Source organism: Astatotilapia calliptera, chromosome 23 (genome assembly GCF_964374335.1).
Source record: "Astatotilapia calliptera chromosome 23, fAstCal68.1, whole genome shotgun sequence".
NCBI lineage: Eukaryota > Metazoa > Chordata > Actinopteri > Cichliformes > Cichlidae > Astatotilapia > Astatotilapia calliptera.
The window spans coordinates 4,737,995-4,756,521 of record NC_137443.1 but is presented as its reverse complement, the minus strand read 5'-3'; the positions used below and the strand labels follow the sequence as shown (position 1 = coordinate 4,756,521).

The window sequence follows — 18,527 nt, the reverse complement described above, 5'->3', positions numbered from 1 at the left end:
TTGATGCTCGACATCAAATACAGATCACACATGCACATGGGGAAAAAAAACCCATTGCCCTCTCTCTTGTCTTATTCATTTAGTCCTGTTACACACAGCTTATAACCTGAAAATTTGCAGCAGCCTGTATGCTCTTGCTCCAGGAGTTGTGCCGCTGCTCATTTGATGTACTTAATCAGGTGCAGCCTTTGTAATGGGAAAGGAATAGGGCCAGGCTTGATTGGCCTTGATGACATCTCTGCTCCAATTGTCTAGAAAATCTCCAGCTTTAATCAATCTGCAGGATAATTCAGAATCTCTGGCTGCTGCTTGCATTGATTGGCTTTTTCTCTGAAAATACCTTCAAAATGAGGTTTATTTCAGGTATGACTGCAATAAAACTGAGGAGGGTGCAGTATACAGATTACTATTTAATTTGCAATGGGAGTCTTGTCTAGTTTACTGATTCCTGTAGAATGTAAATGTCGCCAGTGTACATTGTTGGTGTACTTGTATGGCTTGTGCATGGGGCAACACCACAGGGCTTTGCAGTGGGTGATAAAAACTGCCAAATTCTAACCATCTATTGGCATCCAGCTAGGAAGCATCAGTGAACAGCTTAATGGACACTTTAGAAAGAATACTCACTACAGCCATAGCCTGTACATCATCCTGAAAAGCAGGACAAACTTATCCAGTGCCATGAATCCAACATAAAACTAGGTTTTTAAAAAATATTTATTTATTTATTCTTTTGAATGTATATTTGTGTGTGTGTGTGTGTGTGTGTGTGTGTGTGTGTGTGTGTGTGTGTGTGTGTGTGTGTGTGTGTGTGTGTGTTAGAAGAAGAATTACAAGATATCAAATCTTGAACCATAAAGGTTTTCCACCATTTTATTTAATTACTCTTAGCCTTGATGTTAATTCAGTATACGTTTGAAATGCATGTGTAATAAGAAGGAAGGCTTACTCCCGATGTTTTCCAGGGACTTCGACCTTCTGGGTGACACCAGTTGTGTCTTATTTACACTCCTCTGGCTCCTCTTAAACTTTAGAGTTCAGTTTAAGATATTAGTGACCACTTTCAGAGCTCCTCATGGTCAGATGCCTCCCTAGATTAGTAAACTACTTCATCCAAACTTCATATAGTAGATCAGCTGATTAATACTTGTTGGCTATACCTAGATCCAGGTGCTGGAGATTGTGCTTTTCATGGTGTGCTTCCAAGTTCCAATGGATTTAAGATCGGTCGACCCTGCTGATAACTTTAAAAAGAAGCTTTGGACCCACCTGTGCATGTTTGGTTTTATCCATGTATTTTAGTTTATATTGTAAAACACTTTGCGTATACAGTCCTTCTCAAGAACAAAAGTCACAAACTTCACTTCCTTTCTTACTAACTTGAAATTCTGTGAGTGACCTTTTCAGAGTTGCAGTTTTTTGTTTGTCCTGAACCAACCATGCTTTGATAAATCACAGCTTACTTTCAATATTTAATATTTAATATTTAATGATTTTTGTAACCACTAAACAAACATAATCAAACACCGGGTTTATTACTTACTCATTGCCCGGGAGAACCGATTTCTTGGGTGTCTTCTGTGCAGCGGCTCCCTGATGAAGGTTGCAGCGCCTCTCCTGCTTCCTTTTGCTCCGTTGCCGTGGTAACTCCCAGAGAGCGTCGGCTGCTTTGTAGCAGATGGAGAGGAAGATGGAGGAGAACACTGTTAGCGATGTCGACGCTGGTGTGTAAATATGAGCTTTAACACGGCAACCTGTTCATTGCTATACAAACAGAGGGACGCGCGTGATAGCCCGTTATCTCACAATAATATGCGCGCGTGACTGGCTCGCTAGGTCTCTTTTTATGGACGCTAACGTTAAGCGTGTTAACCTCCTAGCTAGCAGGTGCAAAAATGTAAACACAGTCCTGTCACCAGCAAGCGTGAGCTAGCTGTGCTGCTGTTGACTTTATTCAACCATATTATGAGCTACATGTGCGTTTAGGTAATTGCTCCCATGACAAGTTAACCGCTGCATAGCCGAGCAGACTGTTTGTTAAATTGTGTTAGCTAGCTTTGTTACTCAGACTGCAGTGAGCTGGTGTGGAGCTAATTAGCTTTCCGTTGTATCTGAAGTTTTCTCTTGGTGATTAAAACCGGTGTTTGTCTCTTATCCTTCTAAATGAAAGCTACCGTAAATGAGCAGTTCTTAACAAATGGTACACGCCACTGTAATGGGGGGAGGATTAAACAAACAAAACGCACATTTAAACCAATAATAATATTTGTTGTGGCAGGGGTTTTATCATGTTTATCATAGTTCACTTATGCTTTTTTTTTTTAATTTTATCTTATTAATTACCATCATTGGACTCCACAGTTGTGAAAAAAACCTCTTTGCCACCTTCCTGATTATTGTTGTTTGCATATTTGTACAAAACGCAGCTTTATTTATTGTTTTAATTTTAAAGATCTAAACTAAATATACTACTATTTTATTAACGAGCAACGGCGTAAGAAATGGAAATGAGTTACGGTATTAACTTATTAAAAGTCCAGTTGTACTTCACTTGTTCAAGGAAAAGTAACCATGTGTTGAAATTGTCTGTTGAAATGAACAGCCTAATTACCACTTAGTGCTAATTACTAATACCAATAAAATATATAAAATCAACACTTCTTATACTGTTGATGTTGTGGCGCTTCACATTTAACAACAACATTATGTGAATTAGTTATCCCTATCCTTATATCTTGTATTTTTTATAGACTTGGTGTGTGTGTCTCCTTTTTCATTCTAATAAAAGTCAACATGACAACAACATAAGAAAAGGAACCATTTCTTTTTTCTATTGGAGTAAATACCTGTCCTTACTTTAATAACAACAACTGTATTATATTATATGAAATTTTCATATACACCTGGGAACTAAGGGTTTACACACAGTGGTCGGAGACTCCTTTGAGTAAAGTTAAACTCTACATTTTGCACTTGTTCTTTAGGCCGTGAAGCTGGGGGAGAGGATGCCTTGGTGGGCAACGTAAACAAGCTGATGGTGAGCCCACCAGGATACTCAGGAACTCCACGAAAAGGACATCTGGTTTTTGATGCATGCTTTGAAAGTGGTGAGTAACTGCAAAACACAATATTTAACCTTTAGACATAATTACAGGGTGCACACTTGGATGGAAAAGCAAGACTTTCTCATGCTGGCTGACACTTTTTTTAAGCAGATTTGTTTAGCAGAAAAGTCAGATAATTGATAATTGTTAGATCAGATGCTGTACTGACAGCTACCCACATCCTGCAAGCACAGTGACCAAATCACAACAATCCCTTCTTCTCCATGCAACCCAGGTTCCCAGTGAAGGGTGGGTATATATGCTGACATTTGAAAAAAATCTATTGTTAGATAACACAGGCTATCTAACACAGGTCTTATGTACTGTCATAAGACCTGTGTTGAAGCCGAATATTATTGGTTGTCACTGCTGCCCTAGCACACTGACTGTAGTTACCCAAAAGCAATCAGTGGGTCAGCTTTAGCTAGATGCTGTTTGAACATTTGTACAATTCTTTTGTTATGTGATCTTAATATTTGTAGTTTAAAACAATTTTAAATCTGACATGCCTCTGTCCATTGTTAGCTAGCATCTTGTATATTTGCCCTCGCTTTGTATTTCCATGGCTGAATCTAAATTTTTTAAACAATAATTTAAAAAAACTCGATAGACAAAGTGGCAACCTATGACATCTGTTATTTATGTTCCTGGGCTGGAGCGTGGTTGTGGTCAGAATACAGTATTTGCTACCTTTTTAATTGAGCTTGCAAGTTTTAACAAAAAGTTTGTATTTGTTACATCACCTAGATTGTCTGCAATGTGGCTTTGCTCCCTTAGTGTCTCCATGTGTGTGTCAGCGAGAGCATAAACTAAACCTGCGATCTCTACATCATCCTGTCTGTTATCTTCCATTTCGTTTGTCTGAAATTGTTTTCTAAAACTTTTTATCCATACACAGGGTCCTCACAGTTCAGAAATTTTTTTTGTTGTTGTTGTGAAAGTGGATGAGATGCTGGTACTATTGATCCCTGAAATCTTTTCACAGTAAACTGGGCAACAACCCTGTTGCACTCTGTTTTTTTCCCCCTGCCTTGTTTTTCCTTATCTAGCAGTTGAGAATCAATTTGATTTGCGTGTTTGACTGCAATCTCCTGATGAAGCTGTGATTTCTGCTTGCCCTAGCACTAATTTGGAAGACTTAAAGAAGTTCCAAGATGCAATAATAACTACAGACTCGTGTTGTTAACAGTAGTAAGTGTTACCTTAATTTTATGGGAGACAGTCACATTTTTAGTTTTTACCGAGGCTGCATTAAAGCAGCATATTCAGCACAGCAGTCTCTTTGTTTAAGCAGTCAAACACACCACAGAGCTTTAGACACAAAAGATGCTCCACTTTTAATTTTTTTTTTCAGAAGTTGCTGGCGTTTCCCTTTTTATACACAACTACTATGTATGCACATTATATTGCATTTAGCTGCATTTTTATTTCATTTTCTAAATTGAACCCACATATTTGAACAATCTGGTCATTGCTGACAGAGGCATGACCAGAGAGCACAGAATGTAAAAACAGATCTCTGGACACCATCCGCACCATTAATAGGGACAAGTCCTCATTCTTACACTTTTATATAAAAGTTTCTGGGATTTTAAAATATTTACTAGGCAAAAATAGTAGTTAGCCCAGGAATTTTAAAATAGAGGCCGTTGTGCTGTTACATTCTAGATAACGTGTATAGCTCATGCTTAAATGTGGATATATATGCACGTAGTATGTAGGCTTGTAAAAAATATAGTGCTGTTGTTCAAACATTTACTCATTCTCTATATACACGATAAAATACAAATGTTTTACAATGCACATTTTGCGGAATACTTCATTGGCTCTTGTTCAAATTTGATTATTCGTTCAAACCTCTGCCCACACAGGACCGAACCATTTATATATTGCGTTACATCCACAAGAGGGCAAACCGATACCTGGACAGACATACTTATAAAGGCATATCAACTTAAAGATCTCTCTTAAAAGATTTGCATTCCAACACATCACAAAACTAAACTAAACAAATTAATTAGGTTGTATTTAATAGGGATTTGACAACCTATTCGAGCTCTGCTGTGAAAAGCGTGGAACAATAATGATCTTTTCCCTAGCATGAAATGGAAAGTAACAAACCACCAGGGAGCTGCAGGAAGCTTTTATCAGTATATTATTTTCTCTGAATCTGAGGTAGTTAACGAACTCTCTGCTATGATTACCGCAGGAATATTGTTTATTATTTTGGGTCTTAATTGACTCATGTTGGGCCAAAACGCCATTAAATTTAGCGTTTTTTAAGATTCTTGTTTTTTAGACACAAGATACAACTGCTTAGTTAGCTAACGTATGCTAATGTACCTGCTGTTATCATTTACTGTGAATTGCAAATATAAAAAGAAGGTAAAAAAGTTGGTATAACAAAAACCCAACAAATCATAAAAACATAATAGACAAATGTTAAATTTAACTCTGTTTACCTTTAGTTGCTTAACTGATATTGGTTCATTGGTTCAAATCATTTTCATTTTCTTCTTGTGTCAACAGCGATGTATCTGAAGTCTGAAGCTGGACTTAGGAGCACGCCATGTAGTTTTTTCTGACATTGACTCACATATGGTACAGCTATGTGGTATTGTGGTGGTACTGTGATAGCAGTCTGTTTGCTTCCCCTCAGCAGTGTCGCATTTGTTGTGGAGGAAATCCAGCTAGGTATTTTGTGTAGGTCAGAAGAAAGATAGCCACTTGTAGTGTTGATTATTTTCCACAATTAATTTTCATTGTTTGATTGAAAAAAAAAAAATCAATTATATAATTGAATTGAGGCTGCTGTACGCATAAAGTAAGATGAAGTTAAATATGCTCCAGATTCCTTTGTTAATGGCCTTGCTTTCTGCTAGTGGAGTGGCATTAAAACGAAAATGAAGAACTGCATGTTTTCAGCACCGACAAGGTCGGCTGGTTAGACCCACAAGCAGGCTAACACTCAAGCACCAAGTAGGCAGAATAAATCAGGGAACCAGCAGGCTCTCTTTGGGACTGAATCGCTGTGTGGAGATTAGGTTCAGATGGTGCTCAGATTTCATATTTCCACAGATAAGCCCATTTTGGTTTCTGCAGACTCAGATGAGCTTTAACTTCTCCCTGTTTACTTTCTGTTGTCTGACTTTGGTGTCAGTGTCAGTGTTGTTCTCCAGTGCTGATTCTCTGATGCACTTTTTCAACAACCTGGAAGTCAGTGGATTACTACTAACAATTAAGTTGGGTTAGGCTTATTCACAAGAGGAAAGACAATCTTTTATAGACATATAGTGGGATAGATAAACCTTATCAGACTCATATGTGAAGGAAAGTACAAATGTGTAGTAGTAGAGGGTTATATTAGGAGGATTTTTCTGCAATATCAGTGTGGTAATTGCCCTTTTTATAAATTTGCCTTTTTTTCCCCCAGATGACATGGCCAGAGGAGCTCAGACATTGATTAATGGGTGCTGAGCTCCCTCACAGGGATCAGCTAACATATACATGTCTGTGGCTCCGGATTTATCTCCTGAATGGTTTATGGAATTGATATTAATCTCTTTCCAGTAAATGCTTAACTAAAGTTAGAATATGGAATAAATTGATATTTGCCAGATATTCTCAAATTAATGCCCTGTTGCTGTTTCATTTAAACACTACTGGTTTTAACAGCATTGCTTTAAAGTTCCACTTCACAGTTTGTAATTTTGCTTTTTACAGAATTCTTTACATGTGCTTATTTTTCTACAAGTTATACTCCATCTGAAATCTATGTATTTGTCTACAATAGCACTTCTTGCTGTTCATATGTTTGTTGTCATCATTTACCATAGTAAAAATAAATGTGCTGCAAACAAAGTACCACTCTCTTTACTAAAGATAATATTACTTCTTAATTCTAAATTCTTAATTAAAATTTAACAAAATAAAAAGCAGAAATTTTGGCATTTTCTTAATTTATTTTTGTTTGTTTAACTTGTTCTGAGTTTCCTGAGGACAAAATTAAACATGAGGTAAGAAATACAAATGGAAATTTCTATAAATTTATCAGAGGAAGAGTTCTCTTTGCCCCTCTCTTAATCAGATAAATAATACTAACACTAATTACCCAGAATTACCCTAAGTTACTTTGTTTTTTAATGTATTTTTATTAAGTGGAAACTTGCATTAGGAGAAGTTCTTATTTATAATATTTCTGAACATAAGACTGCACAGATTAACTTTAAAAAAACAATCCTTGGATAAAAATGTAAATGTTGTGGTAAAGAAAATACATGCAGTTAAATTGTGAAAGAGCAAAATTTGTTCCCTCATTCTTTAATTGTATTAAAGATGTTGAACAGCAGCACAAGTGTAGGTTCATCTAACCTGAGAATACCTGCCATATTGTGTTTACAGTAAATGTTGTACCTCTGCTCAAACTTTATAAGACAGGTTGCATAAGTCAAGAATGTAAAATGAGCTTCTGGTTTCATATATTCAGTCTGATATTTGTGATACGAGTGAGGGAGAGGAAATTGGAGACAAATATGTAAGCTCCTGCCACACATGTTCATTTCTCAAGGCAATTGAATGGGCCTTTTATGACAGTCTGTGTCTGTTTTACTTCTCTCAGACTAGATTGAATAGTCAGTATTTCAAGCACATGTTTTCATGTGAAAATGATGCATACCTATAGGAAGGATCTTTGCCCGACTCCTGATGCTATCTGCATCCCGTGTACATTTCCATAAAGCACAGCTTTTATTTTCTCGTCTTCATATAGCATAGAATAAAATCTAATTGGTTTATTAAAACAGACACTGGTTATGTAAGCTGTTTGCCAAAGGTATAAAACCTAATTTACATTTAGATGAGGCTTAATTCACTTTGTTGTCTGTGCTGTGCTGATCAAGTCAGTGATGGCCTACAGATTTACATACAGTGTGTCTCAGTCAACAGGCCCTTTGACACAGAGTCATTATAAACCATTAAATGCCTTTTACTGTACTATGCCTAAAAAATGAGCATGACAGTTCTCTCAGTGTTTGGTACAGTACAGCTTGAACACTGTGGCTATTTTCATTCTCACTGGTTTTGTTGAACATTTTGGATTGTATAATTTGCCCAGTGTTATTAACACCCATGTAAACTTAGAGTTTTACTTACTGAGATCTTTTTTTTATGTAGTACAGTAGGAAATAGAAGATTTTGCTAATCTGTAAACATTTAAGCTCTGGCCTATTGTTGTGTATTGTGTCAAATGGCAGAGATTCGTGAAAGTGATAAAAGAAGTCTAATTGTTTTTAGAGTGAAATCCAAATGACATTCTTATCTTGTCTTGTCACACGCTCCAACTGTTGACATTTTTAGCCCAAAAATTCTTTTGTGAATGCATCCTCACAATGTCGCTGACTAAAGAGCCATCTGTCTGTACAAAGAACGACACTGACAGCGCAGGCCTATTGTTTTACTGCACCTCTGGACCATGCACCAGATATAATTAAGCACTCATTGATTAGACCGACCGCTCTCTGCTGACAATGGCTTGCATGATCAAAGAAATTCCCCAGCGGTGACAAGTGTTTAATGGGGTCTATTGATAAAGACAACTCATAGACTTTACAGTCAATTCACTCAATACAATCCAACTTATATTGCAGACTGGAGAACAGATATTGTCGAACTGCTATGTCCATATCGTACTACAACCAAAATAGTCAAGGCTGTCAGATACTGTTTGAAGTCATAGTGTTTCCTGAGCCTGAGTAATTAACCTGATTCGTAAATAATGTAACAGCTTGTTAGACTATGAAAGTAAAAAATTACACACTGACTCATGGTAATAATTTTCTCTATGACTTTATCGGTGTGTCACCTGGACTGAGGTCTGAACTGTGACATCACCACTGAATCACCACCTGGATTATTTTCTTTTTCAGCCATGGTTGTAGATTTGCTGAAGTGCTTGGAATCTTTGGCTGTGTCCAAATTCAGGTGCTGTATCCTTCGAAGGACCTGGCCTACCCGGTCTACGCAGGTCTTGTTGGATGACCTGCTGGTGGCCGAGCTGTTGAACAAATTTCTCTGGTGGCACGACAGTGCTAATAGCTGGTATGAGGTGTTTGTGCCTATATGTGTGGTTGTGCATTATGACCAAACGTCTCCATTTTTGTCTCATCTGTCCAGAGGAAATTGTTCCAGAATCCTTGTGGTTTGTTCAGATGCAACTCTTGTGTTTTTGTTTTTGTTGTTTTTCTTTGTTAGAGAGAAGACTTTTCTTTTGGCAGTCCTTCCATACAAGACATACTTGTTCAGTCTTCTTCTTATTGTGCTGTCATGAACCTTAACATGCTAACTGATGCCTGTAGGGTCTGAGATGTAGCTCGTGTGTTTTTTTATTGCAGTTTCCCTAAGGATTACATGGTCTGACCTTGGGCTGACTTTGATGGGATGTGTTCTCTTAGGGAGATTGTGTTGCTGTGTTAAGACACACCTGAATGCACCAGACAAAACAAAAATGTCCAAAACTTCTACTTTTACAGAGCTGATCACACTTTCTGATGATCCGTTAAAGTGCATTTGATTAGTTGCGCCTGGGTGCTACTTACCCTCTTAATTCATGTGAAAGCAGTAAGCGTGTCCTTAGTTTTTTACAAACAACAAGTCTTTTTCACATGACTGTGTATTAACTTCCAGTTAGATAAATAATGAATATCTTATCGAACTCTCGTGCACCACTTTGTACAGAAAAGCTACAGATAGATATTCATTACGTTCATATCATCCAGCATTTAAAAAAAAAGAAGTGTTCCTGTGCCTCAGGTCGACTGCATATGTTGCTTATGTAGCTCTAATAGTGACTTTTGAAGACTAAATAGGAGATTTAGAACAAAGATTTTTAAAAGATGTTAGAAATATGAGTGTTTAAAACAAGCTTCTGATCATTAAAACCCAATTACAATGCTGATTTCTACTCGTAGTGGTTCGGTTATACGTATTATATCCCTAATACTTGAATTAAAAGAAAGCAATTCAATGTGCTATTCAAAATTCACTTTTGACTAAAGATATGGCCACCATTATTAACAGATACTGGCGCGTTTTTACCTCGGGAACTATAAATGCAATGATGGTCAGCAATGTCATTTTACTTGTAAAACAAAGATTTTATATCATCCGGACACAAGCAAGACTTTTCCAATTAAGGGAATAATTTAATGTAAAACCAGTAATGTGATAAAAATGCTTAAATGTCCTTGTGGGTTGGCATATATCGGTAAAACATCCAGACCTCTGAAAAATATTATTTCCGAACATAGATGTGTTATTGGAAATCGTGATCAGAAAAGTCCGGTTTCCCACCACTTTAAGCGTATGAATCACAATGTGTCTTGTCTTAGTTATATTGGCATTGAGCATGTACAGCTTGCAAAAAGAGAAGCGGGCATTAATACTTAACTTTTACAGCGTGAACTTTATTGGATTTTCACTCTAGAGATTTAGCTACAAAAAGTCTTAACGAAGAAATGGACTTTGTCCTTTTTTATGACTCCTTGTATTTCAGTGTTATATTATATGTTCAGTTTTTCAGTGTATTTCTTATGGATTCATGTGTTTTCAGTTGAGGGTCATATTGTATTTACTGCATCTAATAATGCAAGCGCCCCTTTAGACTTGATGACGGGAATACTGGACGGCAGTGTAGTGTCTTATTAAGAGCTTTGATATTGTATTTTGTGTATATATTTCTTAATAATAATGTTTTACTTGACAGACACTATATAAGATGATATAGCAATTTTTTAATTTGTCTGATCAACTGCATTCATTTCAAATGTTAGATATTACTTGTTTTGAACTTCAGCATGTTATGGATTATGTTTTGTTTTTTGTTTATTTATTTATTTATTTTTTTGTGGAGACATATTTTTATGTTTCTGTCGCAAATTTTTTGTCCTATAAAAGATCTGGTTCCTGATTGGATGTTATGACATGTTGTGGTCATGTGACTGTCCACAGGGGATTTAAGATGGTCCTGCCTTGTGTTTCAACGTCTGATAAAGAGCAGGTAGGGATGGGAATTGATAAGAATTTGTGATTCTGATTCATTATCGATTCTTATCAGCTCCATTCTTGCAAATTAACTACATGCTGCGTCGTCAAATGTTTGTGCACATTGGAGGTATTCCCCCTCTTTGGTGTGATCAGTGTTGGGTCATTACTCAAAAAAGTAAAGTAAAAAAGTTATTACATATATTACACAGAACACTTTTCTTAAAAGTAATATAGTACATTACAAGACATTTGTTATACGACTCGTATACTTATGTTGTACTATGCGTTACTTTCACGTAAACAAAGACTTTCTCTTATTTGTTTTAAATTAGAAAACAATAGTAAATAAATAAATGTCTGTAAGGAGATCGGTAGTAAGATAACATGGAAAAAACAGTCCCTTTAGTCACTGCTTATGTAGGTTGGCTTATCTCATTTTGCTTCAAGTGTATTTTTCTTTTCTTCCAGCACTCAGCAGTGTGTTTAATTTGTCTGGCCTTATCTTCTCCCAGAAACTGTCATGTCGCAGTTGCAGCGACCCTCTGAAAAGTGATTGATTAGAGTCCCAACTAAAGCAAAATTCAGAAGACAGAGATCAAAAAGAGATGGTCGGAAAAAGCTTGAGAAATAAGGTACTACAGAAGGAAAGAAAAATATGAACACTTGGGGGTGGGGTGGCTGGGGGTCTGTAGCCAGTCAAGGGGGGAATGCAGTCAAGCTTGTCAGAAGATATTTATATACTCCAGAGTGCCCCATGAATCAGGATAGTTGAGTTTCCATTGATTAAAGAAGAGGGAAACGTTTTTACAATCAAGCCAGATGCTCAGAACGAGTGGTTTGGAGAGGCCTGAGTTTGCTGCAGTATGCAGCTCTCTCCTTCACCTCTTCTGCCTCTCTGATGAAACAATCCGGAGGGAGAAGCAGCCCAGGGGGGAACAAAGATATATAATTTTTGTTAATGCCTTTTTACTTGTAATCAGCATGAACATAATTCAGAATTTGTTTGACACTTAACTCCCCACACATGAGCTTTGTGCTGTCATATGGCCTTTTAATGGCTAGATTTTTTTTACTTTTCTATATCTCGCCGACCTTAGAATGCTCTCTCTTATGGGCTTTCCAAAAGAAGATCTATTTGTCTGAGTAGGAGGGAGCACTCCTGACATCTGATGCATTGAGAGGCACTCCCAGTCTCTCTGTCTCTCTTACATGTCCTTGGCAGCGGAGAAGCTTCACTGCTCAAATCACTAAATGGCCTCTCCAGTTTTCCCTTTTAGCAGTTCTCTCTCCTCTCTCTTTCTTTTAAGTCAGGCGCAGAGTATGGAGATAAATTTGAGTTGTCTTGGGACTGTTGGCAAGACCATTGCTTTTGATTTATGCTATTTATTGGCCATTTGTATCCCTAAGAAATTACTCTTTATTGTTACTTCTTGTTTTATTGTCATATTCTGAGATTTTCTTCAGGTATATATAATACCTTTTATTTCTCTTTTTGAAAAACTTCATGGAATATGAATTGGGGTTGGGTTACATTGGCTTGACCCTGTGTTAAGTGTCCACGATGTATCAAATAATACACTTTCTTCATTTGGTACACCTGTTCAGCTGCTTGTTAATTCAAATGACTAATCGGACAGTCATGTTGCAGCAAGACATGTAGACATGGTCAAGATGACCTGCTGAAGTTCAAACCAATTTCTTCCTCATCAGAATGAGGAAGAATGTAAAATGACTTTGAATGTATTTCTTTGTATTTCAGAAATGACTGTGATTTTCCCACACAACCATTTCTAGGGTTTATAGAGAATTTTCAGAAAAAGAGAAAATATCCACTGAAAAGCAGTTCTCTTTGTGGAAATGCCTTGTTGTTGCCAGAGGTCAGATGAGAATGGCCAGACTGCTTCAGGCTGATGGGAAGGCAAAGGTAACTCAAATAACCACTCGTTACAACCAAGAGATGAAGAAGAGCATCTCTGTATGCGCAACATGCCAAAGTTTGAAGCAGATAGGCTACAACAGCAGAAGACTACAAGAGGTGCCACTCCTGCCAGCTAAGAACAGGAAAGTGGGGCTGCAGTTCATAGAGGTGCACCACAAATGGACGGTTGAAGGTTCGAAAAACATTGCTCAATCTGATGAGTATCGATTTCTGCTGCCAAATTTGGATAGTAGAGTCCAGAATTTGGCGTACACTACATGAACATGGAGCTGTCCTCCCTTATATGATACCAGCTGCTGGTGTGTAATAGTGTGCACTCTCTTTGCATATTTTAGGCCCCTTAGTTATAACTGAGCATTGTTTGAATGACCACAGTATATCCATCCATTCTTTTGATGGCTGCCCCTTGCAGGATAATGTGCTGTGTCACAAAGCTCAGATCATCTCAAACCGATTTCATATACATGGCAATGAGTTCACAATATTTAAATGGCCTTCACACCCACTGGATCTTCATCCAGTAGAGCACCTTTGGGATGTACTGGAGCGCAATAAGATATTTGCATCATGGGTATGCAGGTGAAAAATCTGCAGCAACTTGTGTGATGCTATCAGACCAGAACCATGTTGAGTCTATGCCACAAAGAACTTAGACAGTTATAAAAGCAAAGGTCGAACTCGGTACTGGCCCAGCGTATCTAATAAAGTAGCCGGTCTTTATAGTTCAGTCTGAATGATTCACTTGTAAAGATAACCCCATATATAACCTGTATGATCATTCTCTGTAGTACCTCCCAGCTTTATCTTGTTGTTTTCGTTTTGTCATCTGTATTTGGCTCCTTCAGGTTATTCTCATGGCTCTCTGTTGTTTTTAGAGTTAGCAGGCAGCTATTTTAATCAGAAACAGTGCCAAAATCCTACTCTAAGCACCTAACAGCAGACAAAGTAAGGTTCTAGTTTGAGTAGAGGCAACAGTAGATTTAAACAGATGGACACACACACACAGATAACTCCACTATAATGCAGCTGTGACTGGCTGTCTTTTATATATGGAAACAACAACTCCTTGCATATTAATTTAAAGGTGATAACATGCCAGTGTTCTGCTGTATTTTATTTTTTCTAAGCAGAACAAATGCTAATAATCTAAAAATCTGCCTTGAACACATGGCTTCATTGAGGCTTGAGTTTTTGCAATGCAAAGTGGTATCAGTAGCACTGAATGAATTGCAGAGTGATAAGCCCGTCTGACATTTGGGCCTGTTGCATATGGCCACGTCTAATCACTAAGTGAACACATTGGCTCAGTTTTGCTGCTCAGGAAGTACTACAAACAACCTCAGCGTTTTGTGAGTTAATTGTTGATGGCTCTGATTTGTGCAGCACATAGGAGAGCCCACCCCTTGCACATCTATTCAAAATGTCACCAAATGCTAGCAGCAGTAGGATACTTGTAAAGGTTTGAGTCACAAAAGGATTTGATTATCAACTGTATTCACGGTGTGGCTGTGAGATTTGAAAAGTCTGAAGGGAAGAATATTCAGACATTTGATATTATATAAAGTTTTTTCTTTTTAACATTAAAAATTGCATCGTTGTTACTTCATCTGCATTGAAGGAAGTGGTGTGACCCAAACAGGTTTCACTTTGTGGTTGTTTTTAAAATCCAGCTCTAGGCTATTTTGTGTTATAAACATATTTGGAACATCACTATTCATTGGCTCAGGGCCTGCCTCTAGCGTCGTGATACAAGTGTGTCGTAAGTAAACATTACTGCAACCAGATTTCTGCATTGCACAAGTGGTTCTCGCGCACAAGGCCCCGGTGATTCATCCAGTAATTCATTTCCAAGCAATTCCTAACGCCATAAACACAGTTTCAGAGCAGGCGTCTCATTTTTCATCCAAGGCAAGACGGTACAGTTTGGGAAAATGGCAAGGATTTGTAATGCTTTACCACTTCATGTTTTTCAAGCTGCCTGTATTTATTCTGCTGATTTATTTAGAAAACCTCTCTCTGAGATGAGCTTCATTGATGTGCCAGGGTTTGTTTGATAACACAAATTCATGTTCAGAATATAGTTATACAGTGGAAGGATGAAATACTCACATGAGCAGCATTCTGAAAGAATACATTTTGGTTTAAATCCAGGCTGCTATCTCATAGGTCTGCTGCTCAAAGTAACAGTATAGAAAATGCACTCCTTGTGGCCAGTGTTGTTTGGCCAAATGCTCTTATCAGGATTGTTTCCCCCATGGACGTTTCAAATACCTCTTATTAGTGAACGCACTGGAATCTCTAAAAAATATGATGTTTTTGGTCATTATAAAACAGCTAGTGTCGATCCCTCACTTGTAGTGGTTCTGAATAAAGATTATGATGAAAGTATCATTAGCAAGCATTTATACATTTGTTTGGATCTGAACTTTGAATTTGACTGCTCTATATTTATCTTTTTCACTTGGTCGAGGGATGTAGGGCTGTTGCCACTTTGATTTATAGGTATCGCGGCACAGCCATCTGTAGCCAGTTGCTGTCTTCAAGAAGCTCCTCTGCTAATTGGAGTCAGTAATCTGGCAATCTCTCTGTAGGTGCCTTTTTAAGACAGTCAAATTTTTGAGTAGAATTATTGTACTATTATGGCTTGCTGTGTGGCACAGACCCTCCAAAAATTGTGTTTTGGTTTTAATTCAATTACATTTTTTGTATATAGCACCAAATTACAACATTAGTTCTCTCAAGGTGCTTAGCAATAATAATAATAATGATAATAATAATAATAATAATAATAGAGAGAAAACCCTAACAATCAGCTGACACTTTATGAGCAATGAATAGGTGACAGTTTGTCCCGTTTGGATCTTTAGCCATCAGAATTGTTGTCTCAAGGCCAAGAAAGATGCCAAGTGGATTTACTTTACCAAGTGGATCATCATGGCCTTGCCATATTGGTCCATTTGATTGACCTTTATTATAATTATGTATTTTTTTTTTTTTCGGTTGCTACAGACGGGACAGACTTGACTGGGGGATAGGACAGGAAGAAAGAATGAAAGAAAGAGAGGGAGAGAAAGAAAAACAGAGGGGAGAAGAGACGGTGAGAAAGGGGGGAAGAAAGAAAGAAAAACAAACAAAACACCTGGATCACCTGTATGGAGAAAAAAAAACAGAAGAGAAAACAAACAAAAAAGAGCAACATAATAAAAACAGCACCATCACAATAAACTAGCTAGCAGTAGATAACAGTAGATGCTAAGTATTAAACGCTATTGTGCAGCACCCAAGATAGACAGCGCACAATGTGCTTTGAGGCAGCAGCCAAGAAAGGTGTAGTCCGCGTCTGTGAACACCCGTGTGTACACCTGTGTGGATCAGCAGGCTTGTATTCCAAAGGTTTCTCCATGTAACGATCTGCTAGGGAGTGTGGGGAGCCATAGCCCCGTCCCCCAGGGCATGAAGCAGGTATGGAGGAGATCCAGGCCCCAGACATCCAGAGGCCTCAGAGTATGAGGACCCAAGGAGGACCACCAAAGGGGGGGAACCGTGCCACCCTCCTGGGAAGAGCTGAGTAGAGCCCCAAATGAGAGGTCACCCAGCAGCCACGGAGCAGAGGCCAGAGGGGGTTGCAGTGGCGTGTAACTCCCTTTTAAGAGGAAGACACATCTGGCAGAAGAGGCTCACACAACTCACACGACCAGTTGGGCGTGAGGAGAGGGAAACGTGGCAAAAGACACAATGTGGAAGAGAGCAAGGGATTAATAATACTTAATGACTAATGCAAATGCTTGGTGTATAAACACACAGAAGATGAACTTCTAGTATATATTTATGGGATGTTACTCTTGCATTAATTTGCAGTGTAGTTTATGGATAGAGCATTCTAAGCTAACCAGCATTAGCTGGTAAGTTAGGCAATCTTGTTCAGATTAGGCTTACTTTTGCTCCAAACACCAACATGATGCCTTCAAAAGGCTAATGTTGAAGCTTCAATATGCATAGTCCAAAACATCAGTGTCATTGTCCAAACAGGGGGTCTTCTCATGTAGTGAATGCAAATCAAGTACTGTGATCTTTACCATACTGTGAAGGAAAATATTTTTGGCGTGCTAAATCCTTCCAATTCACCAGTCACTCACTAATAATAAAGTTGTAATAAAGCTGCAGGCTGTAAAACCAAAACAGTGATCTGTAAGACACTAACACACACACTTATAAAGGTACAGGGAACTGCAGCCTCGTGATAAGTGGCTCCTGTAACTTTAAGTATAGAAATTTGACCCATTGTTCACATAAAAATAATTGAGTGTACTTTTAAGAGGCATCTGTCTGTACTAGTGTATTTTTAAATCTCTTTAAATTGTGTTGGATGTCATTAGCTATATCAAAATCAGCTTAAGGGTATAGGAGAGGATTATAAGAGAAGAACACATTTACATGTTTGAAATTAAGCAGTACTTGGAGACACTTCTGAAGTTATTGGGTCTGTTGTAATTATTAGAATTGTTCTCTTTTTTTATACAATGTGATGGTAAGTATACAAAAAAAACGAACTGAAATAGCTTTAATCATTACTTGAATCTGATTTTAATAACTGCGACCCAATCAGCATGTTACTAGACGATTTCCAAGTGCTTCAGTTCTCGAGGCTTCTGTCCAATTCTGCTCGTTTTGACTGTAACCACCCTTGAGTGCTGAGAAGCAAATATGTTTCTGAGTCCTCCCTTTCTACATCAGCTCACTCCAGTTATCATATCTGAATCATGAAGTTGGCATCATCCAGAGCCTCCTGCTGTGATGGAGAAACTTCATCCCAAAAAAGCTCCCTGCGCTCTTCTCTTCTCATGAATTATGTCTAAATGAAATTACCTAATTATGTCTTGTAATCTCCCATATCCGATGCTATGAAAAGGGATTAGGTTGTCACTGGATGGATTTGCTTTTATGGTATAGTCTAGAAAAAATGTATTTAGATGATTTTCTTATATATTTATTTTTCAATATCTGACTAATTTAGATATATTCATTAATTTCTTGTAATTGCTTGATAGTTAAATACAGTGCCTGAAAAATTCCTTGGTCTTCATCCAAGCCTTTTGAATGGTATTCACCACTGCCTTTCCTGCTTCTTCAGTCTTTCATTTTCTGTCCTTTTTGACAGTAGCTGCACTTAGTCTAATTCTTAGACTGAAATGCTGGCCCATAATGAGAGATTTCATTTGACTTTCAGTGTAGTGTAGAAGTGTAGAAAAACCCACTCACACACCACCGGAGACATCCTCTTTCCTGAAATGGCCAACCCCTGGGTTGACTCTCCCCACTTTGCCTTTCAACCTGTTAAATATGGACCTATATGATTAGCACACATAACAGTGGCATGATCTGGCAAGTAAAACAGAAAAACCCCAGCCCTGGCGAAGGACATTACAGATAGAAACTGACTATTT

General features: G+C 37.9%; 2 protein-coding genes across 3 annotated transcripts in view; one reads left to right on the top strand and one right to left on the bottom strand.

The window, feature by feature from the left end:
• The window catches only part of elavl4 (ELAV like neuron-specific RNA binding protein 4), a 78,816-nt gene extending 77,136 nt beyond the window's left edge, over window positions 1-1,680 (bottom strand). The window contains exon 1 of the mRNA XM_080297532.1: window positions 1,544-1,680. The gene's annotated coding sequence lies outside the window, so the exon portion shown is untranslated. The remainder of the gene's footprint in view (window positions 1-1,543) is intronic.
• Window positions 1,598-18,527, top strand: part of agbl4 (AGBL carboxypeptidase 4) — a 359,648-nt gene continuing 342,718 nt past the window's right edge. Inside the window, exons 1-2 of one of the 2 annotated variants that reach the window (XM_026157910.2) lie at window positions 1,598-1,724; window positions 2,985-3,107. In XM_026157910.2, the coding sequence (XP_026013695.1) occupies window positions 1,679-1,724; window positions 2,985-3,107 (169 nt within the window). In that variant the 5' untranslated portion in view covers window positions 1,598-1,678. The remainder of the gene's footprint in view (window positions 1,725-2,984; window positions 3,108-18,527) is intronic. The other variant, XM_080297524.1, reaches the window with a different exon arrangement.